At 42.1% G+C, this 20,920-nt stretch overlaps 1 protein-coding gene and 1 pseudogene across 2 annotated transcripts; both read left to right on the forward strand.

Moving 5' to 3' along the window:
* Positions 1-1,225: 1,225 nt before the first annotated feature.
* LOC311039089 (extracellular calcium-sensing receptor-like) lies at positions 1,226-8,205 on the forward strand (the record flags this gene model as incomplete). The annotated part of the gene is made up of 10 exons (XM_084048731.1): positions 1,226-1,441; positions 2,885-3,015; positions 3,150-3,444; positions 4,410-4,496; positions 4,836-5,105; positions 5,635-5,829; positions 5,919-6,194; positions 6,760-6,987; positions 7,080-7,203; positions 7,289-8,205. 10 exons carry the CDS (start codon positions 1,226-1,228, stop codon positions 8,203-8,205), a joined length of 2,739 nt encoding a protein of 912 aa, XP_083904857.1.
* Positions 8,206-10,695: 2,490 nt separating this feature from the next.
* LOC311039090 (extracellular calcium-sensing receptor-like) lies at positions 10,696-18,985 on the forward strand (annotated as a pseudogene). The gene is made up of 10 exons: positions 10,696-10,961; positions 13,237-13,367; positions 13,486-13,780; positions 14,698-14,784; positions 15,401-15,670; positions 16,172-16,366; positions 16,456-16,731; positions 17,547-17,777; positions 17,864-17,987; positions 18,077-18,985. The product of its transcript is annotated as an extracellular calcium-sensing receptor-like (transcript).
* The last annotated feature ends 1,935 nt before the right edge of the window (positions 18,986-20,920 follow it).

A 20,920-nucleotide genomic window follows, 5' to 3' on the forward strand; every position in this document is an offset into this window, starting at 1 on the left:
CAGGTCTATGAAAACAAGCCCAAGAAAAGGCCACTTGAGCACTTTAAACCTATTTACAAATACATCGGATATTTGAAAATAGCCAATCTACAAGCTCACGTTGTAGATAGGCTATTTTTAAAGAAGACATTGGGGGGGGGGGGGGGGGGGGGGGTTGGGGAGTATTTTCCAAATCCACACAGATCTTGTATGGGGGTCTATGGCACAACATATTTTTAGAAGGGGGAGGTCTGCGCCTCTGCGGACAAATACTAATTTGGGGGTCCTTGCCATGAAAATGTTTGAGAACAACTGGTTCAAACAACATTAGGAAACAAGGCCAAAAAAGCAACTACACTTTCAAGCAACTTTACAGAAAAACAATCCCAAAGTCGCTTGTAATAAACGGACATGGCAACTCTGTCACAGCGGAATTAGCGCGAGAGAGAGAGAGAGAGAGAGAGAGAGAGAGAGAGAGAGAGAGAGAGAGAGAGAGAGAGAGAGAGAGAAGGGGGGGGGGGGAGAGGCATATCACGGGATACCTCGATTAAAATGAATTGGAATAAACACAAATGTATGTATTGGGTCTGACTCTGGAGATAGCATCCTAGTGAACTATCCTACAGTGTGTCAGCCCTTGTCGGGGATCAATCGTGTTGTGAAAACCACAACGACATTATGACAGCCGATTTCAAGAAATAAACTCCTGCAGTATGTTATGCTTAACGATCAGATGACCCCCCGACCACTTTAAGGTCCTGCAATGTGTACCTGCCTTTAGTGAATGACCTGCAGAGAGCTGGGACCAAAGTAACAAAGGCTACCATCAGTAACACACTACGCCGCCAGGGACTCAAATCCTGTAGTGCCAGACATGTCCCCCTGCTTAAGCCAGTAGATGTCCAGGCCCGTCTGAGGTTTGCTAGAGAGCATTTGGATGATCCAGAAGAGGATTGGGAGAATGTCATATGGTCAGATGAAACCAAAATAGAACTTTTTGGTAGAAACTCAACTTCTCGTGTTTGGAGGAGAAAGAATGCTGAGTTGCAACCAAAGAACACCATACCTACTGTGAAGCATGGGGGTGGAAACATAATGCTTTGGGGCTGTTTTTCTGCAAAGGGACCAGGACGACTGATCCGTGTAAAGGGAATAATGAATGGGGCCATGTATCGTGAGATTTTGAGTGAAAACCTCCTTCCATCAGCAAGGGCATTGAAGATGAAACGTGGCTAGGTCTTTCAGCATGACCATGATCCCAAACACACCGCCCCGGGCAACGAAGGAGTGGCTTCGTAAGAAGCATTTCAAGGTCCTGGAGTGGCCTAGCCAGTCTCCAGATCTCAACCCCATAGAAAATCTTTGGAGGGAGTTGAAAGTCTGTGTTGCCCAGCGGCAGCCCCGAAACATCACTGCTTTAGAGGAGATCTGCATGGAGGAATGGGCCAGCATACCAGCAACAGTGTGTGGTAACCTTGTGAAGACTTACAGAAAACGTTTGACCTCTGTCATTGCCAACAAAGGGTATATAACAAAGTATTGAGATGAACTTTTGTTATTGACCGAATACTTATTTTCCTCATAATTTGCAAATAAATTCTTTAAAAATCAGACAATGTGATTTTCTGGATTTTTTTCCCTAATTTTGTCTCTCATAGTTGATGTATAACTATGATGAAAATTACAGGCCTCTCTCATCTTTTTAAGTGGGAGAACTTGCACAATGGTGGCTGACTAAATACTTTTTTGCCCCACTGTATGGCCAGAGTGATGACACAGAAACAGGGATATACTTGCCAAGTGACAAATCACAGATGGCTTCATAGTATGTCAATTAAAGCTGAGATTGTAGTGTTCTTGTTAAGCTACAGGATTTTTCTTCTTTCTTCTTTTTTTTCTTTTTACCGCCATGGGGTACTGGTTAGGTTGTTGTAGAAAAAGGGCAATGTCCAGACCAAGATTTCCACCTATCCATAGTATTTAAACGGTGCACAGGCATTGATTTAGGCTTAGAGTCATAAGTTGTGTGTGGCCTCAAAAAACTAAGAACAAACAAACAAACAAATGAACACATTGGTAAACAAAATCAAGAGAAAATACCCCATGGGAGTAGATAGAAATGATAGCATGATTTCACAATGGAGTAGTAGATCTCTCCATCCCTGCTGGGTACCGCCTAGCACCTACTGCTGCCCTAATGTGACTGTGAATGTGAGTGAGAGAAGTCCATGCATATAATCATGCAAATGAGTTTTGTAAACTGCTGTGTAGAGTTATCAGGACAATGTTTTTGTAATATTTTTTACTTCATCTAGACAACATAGAGATGTCTCCCCATAGTTTATGGATGTCGCTTTCTGTGTTTTCAAGTGAATGGGCATTTGGCTGGACTTTACACTGTCATAAATACTTAATAAGTTCAATCACTAGTTTACATTTTCAATTACTGTGATAAGCAATTTGTAAATAATGGTCCCATAAATGTTTAAAATTGATGATAAAGTAGGGTATGCTTCTACGGCTTCCTCTCGTTTATTTTCTATGATTTGCATGCACAAACAGATCTAAACAATGTGCGATAAAGACTCAATGGGAGAAAAAAAATGTTTTTGTTGTTATTGGCACAAAGGATTGTTGATGTATGTTAAGCCCTGCCTCTACTTTTGCCTCTGCCCTGCCAGGGTGTTGTGATAGATTATGTAATGACATACGTTGGCACAGGGGATGGCCTAGCGCTGTGTATAAAAATGTGCAACTGGACAAAGGATTTGGAAAATGGGTTAAACAGAGGAGAACAGTCATGAGGGCTTCTCTAGACATAAACATGCTTTCATACATGTACTTGATGCTGTTCTCTTCATTCTCTCATTTGTCCTCCTCACCTTCCTCTTCTTGTGAGTTACAGGCACAGTTTAAATTCAACAGAATTTACAAGGCTGGTGACTTTATTCTGGGTGGCTTGTTTGCGATACACTTCTCCTCTGTCTCCCCTGAGCTGTCTTTCACCTCCAAGCAACAGGACCTCACTTGCTATGGGTGAGTATCAAGCAAGCCAGAGAACAGAGTACATTGTTTTGATATATAGTATCATATGATTATTTGATGTTGTATATTTATACAAATATAATTAGATAAAATATTCAAGGTCACAGTGACATTTTATCTATTAGATTTGACATTCCAGGGTTCAGGATGGCCCAGACTATGGCTTTTGCAATTACTGAGATCAACAGAAACCCCAGCCTACTACCCAATGTGACTCTGGGATATAGTCTCTATGATAACTGTCTCACACTCGGAGTTGGATTCCGTGCAGCATTGTCATTGGTTAGTGGGAGAGAGGAGCAGTTTCAGCTGGATGAGAGCTGTGTTGGCTCACCTCCAGTGCTTGGAATAGTGGGTGACGATCCCTCAACACATTCTATTGCCATCTCTAGTGTATTAGGTTTGTACAGAGTGTCCATGGTAAGTTAAGTTATGGTAAGGTAACCATCACCAATTTAACTTGTGGCTTATTTTAGGCTATTTTTGGTTATTTACAAATCTAATAATGATGAATAATGATAAACAGTATGTAGTCTTTCTACAGCCCGACAAAGAACATAATATTTACTTGCAGGCAGAGCATGTAAGTGGAGCTGGCGGACTTTGAATGGAGCATGAAGCAGATTTGTATTATTGGTGTGATATTCAGCATGTTATATGTTTTATAGCGTTGCAAAATTAAGGAGAGAGAGAGAGAGAGAGAGAGGGGGGGGGGGGGGGTTGCACGGGTGCAGGTGATTGCCCCTGTGCTGTGATTCATTAAGGATTAAAACTTGGAAGGTTGTGAGTGTTTGTGGGTGTCACTGTCCATGGTACTGAAAGGTTCATATCATATTCTATAGACAAATTATTTGTTTACCAACACGAGACTGGATGCACAGGTGATTGTTTCATGCAATCAATTCTCAACCTGTTGCTTCAGCGCACCCCAACCCCCGTGCACGCCCTAGCGAGACCTGACAGAATGGGTTTCATTTGCAACCAGTATGACGCTTGCAGCCAGTGTGACGTCGTCTGTTAAGGGGTCTATCGGATCTCTAGACCTTACGCTGAGAATATAGGGTAGTCTACATGTTTGTCAAAAGAAGGCATTGTGGTCCAATTGGTTTCTGAAACAGGCCTCCTGATGGCAAAAGCTGCCATTGTGTGTTCGCAGCAAAACACAATGCAGCCCGTTCTTTCTTTTTTTTAGCTGTAATTGGAAATGTGAATCAAGCGGGGGGAAAACTAGGTGAGTGGTGAGCGAGTTTGAGCAGATTAGTGGGGGATTGAGTGTTAGCAGTATTTCTCCCTGCTCTGCTCCACTAACATGTTCTGCTCACAAGGGGAAATTGTTCAGAGAAAATCTACTATATTGCAGAACATATCTTTTGTGTCTTTTTTAGGTAAGTTACTATTCCACCTGCTCCTGTCTGAGTGACCAGAATAAGTTCCCTTCTTTCTTTAGAACAATCCCAAGTGATGCTTTCCAGGTGATCTTCTACAGACAAAACATCTGTTGGTATCAAGTAGTACATATCTCTCTCTCTCTCTCTCTCACACACACACACACACACACACACACACACACACACACACACACACACACACACACACACACACACACACACACACACACACACACACACACACACACACACACACACACACACACACATCCCTAATTGATATTGCATATCGCCTCTCATTTCTCATTTCTCATTTGTGTATGATACTGCTGGGATCTATGCAGGAGGTTCACTGATTTGCCACTACAGTATGTGAAAAATCTAACCTAATCAGGTCTTATCCCTCCATTCTTTATCCATCAGGTCCAAGCTATGCTCCAGATTATAAGGCGGTTCGGGTGGACCTGGGTAGGACTGCTGTTTACTGATGATGCCTATGGCCGCAATGCTGCCCAGTCATTTCAATCTGACCTGGCCCAGTCTGGTTTGGGTTGTCTGGCATATGTGGAGGTTCTGCCCTGGGACCATGACACAGCTGAACTTCAGAGGATAGTCACTGTGATGAAGAAATCCACAGCTCGTGTGGTCATTGCATTTGAACATGGGAGCAATATGGTTAATCTCATGGAGGAGGTTTGGATATGATACATGTTAATTTAGGGATTCATGATTACAAATAGAAGGATTCTGATTCTGAAATTATTCATATGGAATTGACATCCAATTGAATTATGAAGTGACGCCAAAGAGCCTGCTAGAAGAGTGTATTTCCGTCCATCTGTCTGACTATACTCGCAAACCACTTCACCGATCAACACCACATTTCTTACCAATGTGCAATCAATATGATCTCAATAATATTACGTTAGAGAGTCACAAGGAGGTCTCGCTGTTATCAGGCCCATCTTGTTTTGAACTGCTATGCAATTTAATCACTTTCTCAGATGAATCAATTTAAATGTTCAGCAATTGTACATTTGTTGCCTTCGATCTCAATACTTCTCTGAATAATAAGCACACAAATAATCATGTGTATGTGTGTGTATATATATATGTATGTATTTCTCTCTCTCTCTCTCTCTCTCTCTCTCTCTCTCTCTCTCTCTCTCTCTCTCTCTCTCTCTCTCTCTCTCTCTCTCTCTCTCTCTCTCTGTCTGTATAGGTGGTAAAGCAGAATGTGACAGGTCTGCAATGGATGGCCAGTGAGGCCTGGACAACAGATCCTATACTCCAGACTGCAGACTTCATGCCGTACCTGGGAGGCACCCTGGGCATTGCCATCCGTCGTGGAGAGATACCAGGTCTAAAGGACTTCTTGTTAAAAATACATCCTGACAATGGCCCTGAAAATACCATAGTGAGTCTTTTGGTTCAATTTGTATTTAAGTTACAATTTTGTTTTCATTCACAAGCTATTAGAATTATGTTTGTATCCTGTTCCTTCAGATGAGGCAGTTTTGGGAGAACACATTTCAGTGTAAATTTCCTCCCCTTCCGTCCGAGTGGATGGATGCTGGTGGAGGGGTGTGTACAGGACAAGAGGACCTAGGAACAGCAGAAACTACCCTTTTGGATGTGTCTGACCTTAGGCCAGAGTATAATGTGTACAAGGCTGTGTATGCTCTGGCCCATGCTCTCCATGACATGTTACGATGTGTGCCAGGAAGAGGGCCTTTCATTGGGCACAGCTGTGCCAGTTTGCAGACAATTCAGCCATGGCAGGTGTAATGTTATTTCACAGGTTACCTGTTGATGTTTCTAGTTGGGTTCAAATTTAGAATGATAATGAATTTGTGACTATGACATTGTTAAAAAGCAAGAAAAAAAGATATAGTAGGATGAAAAATGCAATAATTTATTATTTATTTATTATTATGTTCTTATAGTGTACAGGTATAGTGATACTAATTGCCTGGTTGTAAATGTGTGTCGATGTTTGGCAGAAGGCCTTTTTGGGGTATATACTTATATGTTGAGGTAGTTACATGCTAGGACACAGAAGACTATGTTGGTAAAAAAACAACAACAAAAATACAAAAAAAAACAAAAAAACATAAGGCCCTCTCTCTGAATATTGCCAATAAACCTGATTTGCAGTGGCGCCTGAATAATTTCAAATGCAAATTGTTCAAAATACATTTCCCTATGTACAGTGCACAAGTCATATTTTGAGCAGCTGCTCAAAACACAACACTCCCTGTCATTGTAACTATTGTATATAATGTACAGTATACAATAGGTTTTATAGTCTCTTGCCCTTCATACTTTTGCTCGTCACCATTTCTAGCTTGTGTATTACCTGGAAAAGATCAACTTCTCCACACCATTTGGTGATCATGTATCATTTGATGAGAATGGTGATGCTTTACCAATCTATGATGTCATGAACTGGGCGTGGCTCCCTGATGGAAGCACAACGGTTCACAATGTAGGTCTGGTCAAGAAGTTAGCCTCCGCAGGTGAAGAACTCATCCTGGATGAAGACAGAATCTTCTGGAACTTTGAATCTAAAAAGGTCACTTCAGCTGTCTAAAATAGCGAATACTGAGCTGATGTGAATGTAATTCAGTTTAGACTAAAATTGATCATTGCTACTTTCCTCTGTAGCCGCCTCGGTCAGTGTGCAGTGAGAGCTGTTCCCCTGGAACCCGTTTGGCCAGAAGGAAAGGGGAACCTGTCTGCTGCTTTGACTGCATTGCTTGTTCTGAGGGAGAGATCAGCAATGAGACGGGTAGGTTTAAGTTATGTAGAAATGAACAGTAGTGTATCTTTAGGACGATACTGTACTGTCCGTTTAATCTTGTCATCTTTGTTAGACTCTACAGAGTGCACCAGTTGTCCAGAGGACTTCTGGTCCAGTCCTCATCGTGACCACTGTGTCCCTAAGAGCCTGGAGTTCCTCTCCTACCATGAGGCCCTGGGTATCTCCTTGACAACCATCTCATTGCTGGGCACACTTACCTGTGCCATTGTCCTGGGAATCTTCATTTATCATAGAAGCACACCCATGGTACGCGCCAACAACTCAGAACTCAGCTTCCTTCTTTTGCTGTCACTCAAACTATGTTTCTTGTGTTCACTTCTGTTCATTGGCCGTCCCACACTTTGGACTTGTCAGCTGAGGCATGCAGCATTTGGGATCAGCTTTGTGCTGTGTGTCTCATGTATCCTGATAAAGACTATGGTGGTGTTGGCTGTGTTCAAGGCCTCCAAGCCTGGGGGTGCAGACATTATGAAGTGGTTCGGTAGTGCTATGCAGCAGAGAGGAACAGTTCTGGCTCTTACTTCCATCCAGGCAACAATCTGCACAGCCTGGCTTGTGTCTGCCTCACCAGCTCCTCATAAAAATACACAATACCACAATGATAAGATAATCTATGAGTGTGTGGTGGGATCAACAGTTGGTTTTGCAGTGTTGTTAGGTTATATTGGTTTACTGGCACTCCTCAGCTTCGTCCTAGCATTCATGGCAAGGAATCTTCCAGACAATTTTAATGAAGCCAAGTTAATCACTTTCAGCATGTTGATATTCTGTGCTGTGTGGATAGCCTTCATACCAGCATATATCAGCTCTCCAGGAAAATATGCAGATGTAGTGGAGGTATTTGCTATTTTAGCTTCTAGTTTTGGCATTTTGGTGGCACTGTTTGGGCCAAAGTGTTACATAATCCTTTTGAAACCTGAGAGAAACACTAAGAAGTCCATCATGGGTCGAGGTGACACCAAGACATAGAACCAAGAATGAAATGACAATACATTTTATGTTCGTATTTTGTAACAATATTAAGTGTATATGGATATATTTGATATTCTAATATATATCATGAAGAAAACATTTGTATAAAGTTGATTATTCTCCCTTAAAGGTAGGGTAAGCTAAAAGGTTAAAGCACTATATTCTGATAGAAATCATTGTGATTGCTTAGTAACAGGGGTGGGTCTCCATGTCTATCCAGCTCTTAAAATACTTTTTCAGGTAAGCATTTCAGGTAGATGACAAAATGTCAGCCAATCAGGAGAGAGTAGCCATTTATCATCTTCATTTGTATAGTGTTCCAGTTCCAATTTTGTCTACTCATTTATTTGTGTCAGCTCTTCAAATTTCACTTGTTTAATCTGTATCCTGTGTGAGTGAGTTCTCTATCCTGATTGGATAAAATTGATATCCTGACCTGAAAATGCATTTTCTGTTTAATAAAGAGCTGGAGAGACAGAGACTCCTGTTACTGAACAAACGTTCTATAGCAATGAATGTAGAGCTATTTAACACTTATTTTAACAAAAGAAAATCATGCCCTGCCTTCAAAGTCTATCCTGTATAATATAATATATATATAATATATATAAATATTAAAAGATCATATGTAAAAAAAAAAAAAAAGTCATGGTATTTTTGAGTGGTGCCAGCCACTCCATCAAGTGACTGAAGCTGAATTCCAATACCCCAAAATCTCGACCACTCGCTCACTCCCACTCGGTCACTCCAGCTTGACCCGGGAATAGTTTGGTCCCAATTGGTCATTTAATTTTTGAAGGAGCCGAGTGGAGGAGCCAAGTCGGCATGGAGCGAGTGTAGGCTACAGGAAGTGTAGGCTCGACCACTCTTCACATGTCCTCGTGGAAGACTTCCGCATCACGTAGACGTTTTTTTCCTTCTCCCGTGACGTATACATGGTCCTCCTCCACATGTGGCCGCACAATCACTGCTTCAAATCCGAAACCATGCCAAACCCCCCTCCCACTCGCTGCCCCGACACACACACACACACACACACACACACACACACACACACACACACACACACACACACACACACACACACACAGTTTAGCAATTTATTTATGTCCACACACAGGGAACGCATACAGGGACACAAATATTTTAGGTGCAGTAAAGGTTGCATTCACAAACTCATGGATTTGTCCGCATGATACAACACGCATGTCATTCAGCACTCCATAGGCACAAGTAGTGGCGGCTTTGCCATATATGGCAGTAGAGACAGCACAATACTTTGCCATCCTTTCTGCCTCGTCTTTGGGCATCCCAAGTTGTCGAAACCCTCCAACAACCAGTCCGTGGGTATGTCCTAGGCTGGATTACCAGAGGAAACAAAGTTCTTGGTCTTGCACTGCTGCTTGGTGTTAAAGCGCTCTCTGTAGTTCTTCTCATGGGCCTGGAAGTCCACCTATTGCTATTCCGACAGCGGACGGACATACCGCTGGAAGGCCGCTGGGTCTATTGTCTCTCTTCCCGGTAGGCGGTAGCTGTTCACGGGAGGGGCCGTTAGGTAGCGTCGGCTGTTGGTAGATTCCTCTGGGTGAGTAGTGCCTGCTTGTATGCATGCTACATAGTCCACAGAAGTCCTACTACATTGACGATGGTAGTTACAACGGGGCAGTTTAACGTCATGCCCAGGACGCTCCACTTACATGCTCTGCTCGCAGGGGGAAATTATACAAAGAAAATATATTACAGAACACATCTTTTGTGTCTTTTTTCAGGTACACACACACACACACACACACACACACACACACACACACACACACACACACACACACACACACACACACACACACACACACACACACACACACACACACACACACACACACACGTGACAGGGTCGAAAGAGGGGTATTGCTTAAAATGTTCTGGAGAGACATTTTTATATGAAAGGATTACTGATGTACTGTATGTTATGTATGTTAAGCCCTGCCCCTACTTCTGCCTCTGCCCAGATGGATGTAATGACATAAGTTGACTCAGGGGATGGGCTAGCACTGTGTATAAAATGCAACAATGGGGGGATTAGACAGAGGGCAGTCATGAGGGCTTCTCTAGACACACACCTGCTTTTATATGACCTGCACTTGACCTTGATGTTGTTCTCTTCATTCTCTCCTTTGTCTTCTTCACCTTCCTCTTCTTGTGAGTTACAGGCACAGTTTCAATTCAACAAAATTTCCAGGCCTGGAGACTTTATTCTGGGTGGCTTGTTTACAATCCACTTCTCCTCTGTCTTCCCTGAGCTCCCCTGAGCTCTTCCCTCCAAGCAGCAAGACCTCACTTGCTACGGGTGAGTATCACAAATGCAATAGCAAGAATGAGAACAGTGACCTTGTTGTTATGCATAGTATAGGATTAGTTGATGTTGTATATTTATACAAAGATGAATTTAACATTTTGCGTGTTAGTTTTGATATTGCAGGGTTCAGGATGGCTCAGACCATGGTTTTCGCCATTTCTGAGATCAACAGAAACCCCAGTCTACTACCCAATGTGACTCTGGGATATATAGTCTCTATGATACTTGTCTCACTCTTGGAGGTGCATTTCGTGCAGCATTGTCATTGGTCAGTGGGGGAGAGGAGCAGTTTCACCTGGATGAGCGCTGTGTTGGCTCCCCTCCAGTGCTTGGAATTGTGGGTGACGAAACCTCAACACATTCTATTGCCATCTCTAGCGTACTAGGTTTGTACAGAGTGTCCATGGAAAGTTTCACGTCACCAATTTTATATACTTCATTATGGTTATTTGGTTATTTACAAATACCTTTGTACAGCTTGAAAGGCATAGAAAGTATTTTCTTGCAGGCAGAGCATATATGAATGGATCATGAAGCATTATAAGGCCTTGTGTGGTAAACTTGTGTGTGGTAAACTGTTGGACTTTGAGAGTAGTTTTATTTTATTTATGTATAAGGCCTTGTGTGGTCAACTTCCTTTCCTCGCTTTTGGAACCAAAGGTTACTGGACATTCAACACGTTCACAAACACACATTAGATATACCAGTCCACGTAACAGCAGTGAACAAGGAAAAACTGCTTTCATGTATTATGCTCCACACAAATGGAACAAACTTCAGGACTCTCTGAAACTGGTGTGATTGGTCTCAATAGAGACATTCAGGGTGCTTCTTGAGGACGCACTACAAAGTGACTGCACCTGTTTCATGTAACACTATGTTTATCTGCATCTGTGACATTGTAATGTGATTCAAATGTTTGTTATTGTTTCTCATTATGTATGTATTTTATATGTTGTTATCAGGGTGTCCTTGAAAAAGAGAGCTTGCTCTCAATGGGCTTCCCTGAATAAATAAAGGGAAAAGAAAGTTGATAAAACGGAAGTGGGTATCCAATAAATATAATTTCATTTAGTTAGTATGGTGTTATTGTCAGGAATGACTTTGAAGGACCCAAAAGCAGTACGACCAAAGCAAGGATCAAGGTTCAAAAGGTTTCGAGGTTTATTAACCAAACTGAGACAACCCATATAATGGGGCAGGCAAAAACAGGAACAGAAGATACAGATGGCTTTCAGCCTAAGTACAGCACTAACATCAAACTACAACCTGACAGAACCTGATCAAACAGGGGAATATATATATATGGACACAGGGTTAACTGGACACAGGTGAACACAAGACAAATCAACACAAGGATTGGCTGGGGCACAACAGGACACAGGTGGAGAGCATAACTAATCAAGGGTAAGAGAGACAAGACAGGAAACAGCAAACACGGCAGACAGGAAACAATACTACAAAATAAGATACACAACATCAGGGCAACAGAGTAACAACAATACAAATATACAAATAGAACATGCATTATGCAGAACATGCAGCACTAAAGTGTCCACGACCATATAAGGCATTCAAGGTCTAAATAATAAAGTCGGCCTAACCGGCCTAAAGTGTCCACGACCATTCAAGGTCTAAATAACAAAGTCCACGGCCCGAGGAGCGGACTGTGACAGTTATTAACAAATGAAAGAGGCAAATAAACTCTGTGTGTTTGCCTGCACAAACAGATCTAAACCACTGTGCCAAAAACACTAACAATAATATCAAACAAACATTAAGGCTGCATGTGATTTTTCTTTCTTTTTGGATTTTTTTGTCTTCTTTTCTTTTCGAAAATATTTTCTAAAATCCATAATTAGTTTCGTCCTTTGCCAATGTAGCCCCGGAGAGATATTTTAATATGAAACGATTGCTGATGCATGTATGTTAAGCCCTGCACCTACTACCTCTGCCCAGATGGGTGTAATGACATAAGTTGACACAGGCGATGGGCTTAGCCTGGTAAACCATCCCCCTTCCGGAAATCTCATTTGCATTTGATTTCAGGAGTGAGTCTGGCCTGAGAGGCTTTCTGGGCGGTTCTGCAGAGTTCACAACATGAACTCTCCAATCAGCGTCCTCGCTCATTGTTCTGTGATTGACAGCGGACGTTGGCCAATCAGGTGGAACCCAAGTGAACCCGAATGGAGCCAAGTGCAGCCGAGCGAAAACAAACGGCGGCCATTAAAACGTTGTCTGCTGTTTTCTCTGCTGTTTTAAAACTTCAAAACGGTCTCAAACTTATTTTTTTGTGGCACAGAATTTACTTTTAAGATATTTTTAGTAGTTTAACTTCATATATGTGGTCAATTTTGGCTGAAGGGGTTGTCAGTCAACACTACTACTCCCGCCCAGCTCCCGCCCACAGCCAAATAGCCAAATAGGAGTTCATGCCAGACTCACTACTGAAATCGAATGGAAATTTCTAAAGGGGGGGGGGGGGGCGGGTACCAGGCTAGGATGGGCTAGCACTGTCTATAAAATGCAACAACGGGGGGATTAGACAGAGGGCAGTCATGAGGGCTTCTCTGGACACACACCTGCTTTTATATGACCTGTACTTGACCTTGATGTTGTTCTCTTCATTCTCTCCTTTGTCTTCTTCACCTTCCTCTTCTTGTGAGTTACAGGCACAGTTTAAATTCAACAGAATTTCCAGGGCTGGAGACTTTATTCTGGGAGGCTTGTTTACAATCCACTTCTCCTCTGTCTTCCCTGAGCTGTCTTTTATCTCCAAGCAACAAGACCTCACTTGCTACGGGTGAGTATCACAAATGCAATAGCGAGCATGAGAACAGTGACCTTGTTGTTATGCATAGTATAGGATTAGTTGATGTTGTATATATATACAAAGATAAATTAAACATTTTGCGTGTTAGTTTTGATATTGCAGGATTCAGGCAGGCCCAGACCATGGCTTTTGCCATTTCTGAGATCAACAGAAACCCCAGCCTACTACCCAATGTGACTCTGGGATATAGTCTCTATGATACTTGTCTCACTCTTGGAGGTGCATTTCGTGCAGCATTGTCATTGGTCAGTGGGGGAGAGGAGCAGTTTCACCTGGATGAGCGCTGTGTTGGCTCCCCTCCAGTGCTTGGAATTGTGGGTGACGAAACCTCAACACATTCTATTGCCATCTCTAGCGTACTAGGTTTGTACAGAGTGTCCATGGTAAGTTTCACGTCACCAATTTTATATACTTCATTATGGTTATTTGGTTATTTACAAATACCTTTGTACAGCTTGAAAGGCATAGAAAGTATTTTCTTGCAGGCAGAGCATATATGAATGGATCATGAAGCAGGTTTTCAAAAGGTCGGAGCACAATGCATCCGTGTCAGAGGTTTGATTCTCTGCCAGCGTCCGCGAGTAGGAATCCTTCGGCCCCGAGTTGGGTTGGTGTTATAGTCAGATATAACATAATGTATTTTATTAATATAATAATTGAGTTGGGGTGTAAGGTATTTGGAGAGATATACAGAATGCTATGGACATTGTATTTGTAACCTTAAACAATATATATCAATCACTGTGATCAATACATACAATAGGCCTAAGGTTACAACAAAGTTATGATGCAATAAACATTTGCAACATCTCGCAAGATCCCACTCTTAATTCTGAACAGATATTTTGACTTATTTCTTCTTTCTTTTTTATGTTTAAGAAAATATGCGTTGCATCACGACACGTTGTGAGCTTGTTGATCAGCTATTTTCTAATAATTGATTTTGACGCAATAACACATTTTTCTGGGGAAAGGCAGAGAGAGAAGGAAGGGGGGCAGTGATAATCCCATAGGCTTTATTGCTATTAGCCTACTTATTTTTCGTAATCTAATCTTAATATCTCTTAATAAAAAAAGTATACATTGGCCAGGTAATTAATGGGGCTAAAATCTGGTTACTGTGAGTTTTGTGAGAGTCGCTGTCCATGGTGCTTAAGAGCACAACAGAGTAGTAGCCTATAGGGTCTAGACTACGTTGTGATTATCAAGGTTATCACATGCTCTGCTTGCAGGGGAAACAATACAAAATGAAATAAATGAATCTAGTGTATTACAGAACAGATGTTTGTGTCTTTTTCAGGTAAGTCACTATTCCACCTGCTCCTGTCTGAGTGACCAGGATACATTCCCATCCTTCTTTAGAACAATCCCAAGTGATGCTTTCCAGGTGAATTTCTAAAGATCTGTTGGTATCAAGTATGTTCCACACACTTAACCAAAGCATCCTTCTAGTAGTAGAGTGTAAAGGCCACATTCACTCAAATCACAATATGATTCACCATACCAGGTTCACAATACGATTTTTTCAACAAAATTATTTACCAGACAAAAGACTGAAAACAACTTTTTTATTTCTCTTACAAAAATCTTTTTTACCAACTGTATTTTCTCTTATCCTCTTTTCAATACTATATCAAATGAAATAATGCATTTGTATTCCTGAGGTAGATACATTACTGTAACTGTAAGGTACACATTAAGGCATATACTTTTTTTCTTTGTTAAATAATAACTTTAAATATAAAATGAAATGAATTAATTTTAAAACATATATCCCAGATGAAATAAATAAATTATAAAGAAAACCTCTTCAAATAAACAAACTAAGGCTAAACCTTTGTCAACAAAATGTCTCTGGTGATAGCGTCAAAAGAGAATGATTGTGGAATCTGTGCAGGAGATTCACAAATGTACTATGCGAATAACCTAGTCTAATCAGTGCTTAGTATTCACATAGTGGTAAATTTACTTAGTAAGCACTATTCCCTCCACTATTAATCCAGGTGCAAGCTATGCTCCAGATTATGAGGCGGTATGGGTGGACCTGGGCAGGACTACTGTTGACTGATAATGACTATGGACGCAACGCTGCCCGATCCTTGGAGTCTGAGCTGGCGCAGTCTGGTTTGGGTTGTCTGGCATATGTGGAGGTTCTGCCCTGGGACCATGACCCATCTGAACTTCAGAGGATTGTCACTGGGATGAAGAAATCCACAGCTCGTGTGGTCATTGCATTTGAACATGGGAGCAATATGGTTAATCTCATGGAGGAGGTTTGGATATGATACATGTTAATTTAGGGATTCATGATTATAAATATTCTGATTCTGAAATTATTCATATTGAATTGACATCCTTGCATCTAGAAAATAGTTTGCAATTGAATTATGGCGTGACGCCAAAGAGCCTGCTAGGAGAGTGCATTTACGTCCATCTGTCTGACTATTCTCGCAAACCACTTCACCGATCAACACCACATTTCTTACCAATGTGCAATCAATATGATCTCAATAATATTACGTTAGAGAGTCACAAGGAGGTCTCGCTGTTATTAGGCCCGTCTTGTCTTGAACTGCTATGCAATTTAATCACTTTCTCAGATTAATCAATTTAAATGTTCAGCAATTGCACATTTGTTGCCTTCGATCTCAATACTTCTCTGGATAATAAGCACACAAATAATCATGTGTATGTGTGTATATATATATGTATGTCTCTCTCTCTCTCTCTCTCTCTCTCTCTCTCTCTCTCTCTCTCTCTCTCTGTCTGTATAGGTAGTAAAGCAGAATGTGACAGGTCTGCAATGGATGGCCAGTGAGGCCTGGACAACAGATCCTATACTCCAGACTCCAGACTTCATGCCGTACCTGGGAGGCACCCTGGGCATTGCCATCCGTCGTGGAGAGATACCAGGTCTAAGGGACTTCTTGTTAAAAATACACCCTGACAATGGCCCTGAAAATACCATAGTGAGTCTTTTGGTTCAATTTGTATTTAAGTTGCAATTTTATTTTCATTCACAAGCTATTAGATTTATGTTTGTATCCTGTTCCTTCAGATGAGGCAGTTTTGGGAGAACACATTTCAGTGTAAATTTCCTCCCCTTCCGTCAGAGTGGATGGATGCTGGCGGAGGGGTGTGTACAGGACAAGAGGATCTAGGAACAGCAGAAACTACCCTTTTGGATGTGTCTGACCTTAGGCCAGAGTACAATGTGTACAAGGCTGTGTATGCTCTGGCCCATGCTCTCCATGACATGTTACAATGTGTGCCAGGAAGAGGGCCTTTCATTGGGCACAGCTGTGCCAGTTTGCAGACAATACAGTCATGGCAGGTGTAATACTAATTCCGTTTACCTGTTATTGCTGCTAGTTGGACTCAAATTTAGAATATAAATGAATATGTAAATATGGTAATTTGCTTATAATGATGTATAGTAATACTAAATGCATGGCAGTAAATGTTGATTAGTATTTGGAACACTAACACAGTTACACAGAAGATTTTGGGGGGATCCTTATACTTACTATGTTGTAGACGCATGCTGGAAACCTGTATTGCCCTCTTTTTTAATGGTCAGATGGTTTAATGCCCCACATTTTGACAAAATATGAATGTTCCCAAATATTTTTTTCTATCGATTACACACCCTATGGAGACTTCAATAGAGGATATGCGCATGCTTAAAGTGAATGGCACATCGAGTGGCAAATCGAGTGGCAAAGAAACATGCAAAATGAGTTTAACGTTGTTTAATGTTGTTTAATGCAATCAGATATGACTTTTCTGTTTGGATGCATGGACTGTCAAGGCCAGAAAGTATTTTTTTTACACTCAGTAGGCATTCCTGCATAACTTCCGGGTTTGATGATGATGTCACACGCAAATCCTCTATTCATGGAGATTTTTAAGCCAATAATTAGGTAGGAGACTCAAAGTGTCAACTTTGAGTCTCCTACCGGAGACATTAGCATCTTTCCACCGGTCATCAAATTATTGGCTCATGAATGCGACAAAAACAAAAAAATCTCCATGAATTCAAGGCTTCATGGGGTCTGTAATTGATTGAAAATAAGATTATTTTTTTTGGGTGAACTATCCCTTTAAAGTAAGTTTGCTCTTCATAATTTAACTCATGACCATTTCTAGCTTGTGTATTACCTGGAAAAGATCAACTTCACCACACCATTTGGTGATCATGTATCATTTGATGAGAATGGTGATGCTTTACCAATCTATGATGTCATGAACTGGGCGTGGCTCCCCGATGGAAGCACAAAAGTACACAATGTAGGTGTGGTCAAGAAGTCAGCCTCCACAGGCGAAGAAGAACTAATCCTTGATGAGAACAGAATCTTCTGGAATTTTGAATCCAAAAAGGTAACTTCAGCTTTCTAAAAAAGCTAATGTCGAGCTTGTGATGTGAATGGAACTGAGTTTAGACTAAAATTGACTTTCCTCTCTAGCCTCCTCGGTCAGTGTGCAGTGAGAGCTGTTCCCCTGGAACCCGTGTGGCCAGAAGGAAAGGGGAACCTGTCTGCTGCTTTGACTGCATTGCTTGTTCTGAGGGAAAGATCAACAATGAGACTGGTAGGTTTACATCATGTAGCAATGTACAGTAGGATCTATATAAGACAATACTGTACTGTTCTATCATTTTAACCTTATGTCTTCATTAGACTCTACAGAGTGCACCAGCTGTCCAGAGGACTTCTGGTCCAGTCCCCAGCGTGTGTGTCCCTAAGAGCCTGGAGTTCCTCTCCTACCATGAGGCCCTGGGTATCTCCTTGACAACCATCTCATTGCTGGGCACACTTATCTGTGGCTTTGTCCTGGGAATCTTCATCTATCATAGAAGCACACCCATGGTGCGCGCCAACAACTCAGAACTCAGCTTCCTTCTTTTGCTGTCACTCAAACTATGTTTCTTGTGCTCACTTCTGTTCATTGGCCGTCCCAGGCTCTGGACTTGTCAGCTGAGGCATGCAGCATTTGGGATCAGCTTTGTGCTGTGTGTCTCGTGTATCCTGGTAAAGACTATGGTGGTGTTGGCTGTGTTCAAGGCCTCCAAGCCTGGGGGTGCAGACATTATGAAGTGGTTCGGTGCTATGCAGCAGAGAGGAACAGTTCTGGCTCTTACTTCCATCCAGGCAACAATCTGCACAGCCTGGCTCGTGTCTGCCTCACCAGCTCCTCATAAAAATACACAATACCACAGTGATAAGATAGTCTATGAGTGTGCGGTGGGATCAACAGTTGGTTTTGCAGTGTTATTAGGTTATATTGGCTTACTGGCACTCCTCAGCTTCCTCCTAGCATTCATGGCAAGGAATCTTCCTGACAACTTCAATGAAGCCAAGTTCATTACTTTCAGCATGTTGATCTTCTGTGCTGTGTGGATAGCCTTCATCCCAGCATATATCAGCTCTCCGGGCAAATATGCAGATGTAGTGGAGGTATTTGCTATTTTAGCATCTAGTTTTGGTCTGTTGGTGGCACTGTTTGGACCAAAGTGTTACATAATCCTTTTGAAACCTGAGAGAAACACTAAGAAGTCCATCATGGGTCGAGGTGACACCAAGACATAGAAGTACAAATTCAATGACTATACATTTTCATTTTTCTACCAGATTAAACTAAAAGCAGTTATCCAGTAACATCTATTATCAATTCAAAGTTGGTAAAAACATATTACCTTTCCTAAAAGGCTAGGTTTGGTGATTTTAGACCTATGTATACTTTTTATCCCTTAAATATAGCACCTCTTCATTCTCTGTTGGTCAAAGTACTGCTGGTATGTAAAATTATGTATAGGTTTCAAATCAGCAAATGCACACTCTACCACTATTTACGAAAGCATTGGGTTTCAAATGGTTAAAGCTCCTTTGTGTGACATTTTCATGGTCAAAAGTACTGAAAATAAAATGGAAGGTTTCATAAAACTACCGACCAATATGTGCATGTTCACATTGATGTTGATTTTTCCCACAATTTTTCTAAAGCATGTTTTCAACTGCTGGCCTAACTTTAAGCTCGTCCTCTGTTGAAAAGCTATGACATTGCGGCTCACCCCTCCCATACCCTTGATTCCCACTAGTATTCTGTGAAATAAAAGCACTTGTTCAAAGACACTCGTCACTCGGATGCGTGTAGTAGATAGTGTGTACCGAGGTACTAACTTATCTCTAATTTGCAAATAGACCAATTAATTGTTTACTAACATTGAGACTGGATGCGCAGGTGATTGTTTCACGCAATCAATTTCCAACCTGTTGTTTCGGGGTGCGCTAGTTTCAGCACACCCCAACCCCCTCTTGTGTGTTGGCTAGTGTGGCACGTCCTGGCGAGACCTGATAGAATGGGTTTCATTTAGCGCATACTGGTTGCACGCATACTGGTTTTATTTCATTTCAAGTGAACCTGTAACCATGTGACAACTACCCTCGGATCAGGAGCATTATACCAAATTAATCACACCTGTGGGTGCGACGACACCCTATAAGTGCGTCACGCACCCACACACTCTCCCTCTTTCTTCCTCCTGGTCGGTAAGAGCTTATACCAGCTTGCGATTTGACTTTAATTCCTCACGGTGCTAGATGCCTACTCTGGGCTGCCTTATATGTGGCACCCCCTTGGCGTGCCGTGAGGTTGTCTCATCCTCTGTCATAACGCAGCACTTTAATCCGCCCTTGAATTGGGCTTGCATGTTAAATTGCTGCATGTGTAATTTGAATTGTTTTCTCACGGTGCTGGATGCCTACTCTGGGCTGCCGTTGAGGTACCCCCTTGGCGTGCCGTGGGGCTATTATTCATCTGTGTTGTTGTTGCAGGTGACAATTGTGTTTGTTGCGTGCAATACACGTTCCTCACGTTCCAGTTTGGTAGCAGTTGTGCGCTCGTTGCGCGTGAGGGATACTCACATTCCTATTTGGTAAGTGTGTTACATTTTTACTCCTGCAAGCATAGCCTACTGGCAGCACTCCACAACAATGGAGCAGGCTTGTGTTAGCCTAGCGCTGCTGTTTACGCTGTCGGCTACGGCCGTTTTTCTCCGGTGGTATTGTTCGGCCACCCGCATCTTGGACAGTGCGCTGTCGCCACCTATGCCTCCGGAGTGTTGTTGCAATCAGGCTTTGCATTGTTTGGAGGGTTGTTTTGATTTCATTGTTGAAAAAAACAGCAATTCTGTCCGCCCCTTAAATTGGGCTTGCATTATTTCATGTTACATGCATGCATGTGTGTGTTATGTGTGCATGTGTGTTTCTCCAGACTCTTTGGTGAGAGACATATTGGGTTTTCCCTGCCATGGAGTGTCAGGGAGATGATGAGCGGGACAATGGCCCAGAGGATGGTGTGCCACCTGGCCAGGATCCAGTTCCTCCCATTTTGGATGCTCCAGCCGTAGGACGGAAGGCCGCTGAGAAGCGGAAGCGGACCGAACAAGGCCGCATCTGTGACCCAAGAGTAGACCTCATGCAGAGGCACTTGGAGGATATGCGTAAGACCATTGAATGTATGGC

The sequence above is a fragment of the Gymnoscopelus microlampas genome, assembly GCF_963454915.1.
Source record: "Gymnoscopelus microlampas genome assembly, chromosome: 22".
Classification (NCBI taxonomy): domain Eukaryota; kingdom Metazoa; phylum Chordata; class Actinopteri; order Myctophiformes; family Myctophidae; genus Gymnoscopelus; species Gymnoscopelus microlampas.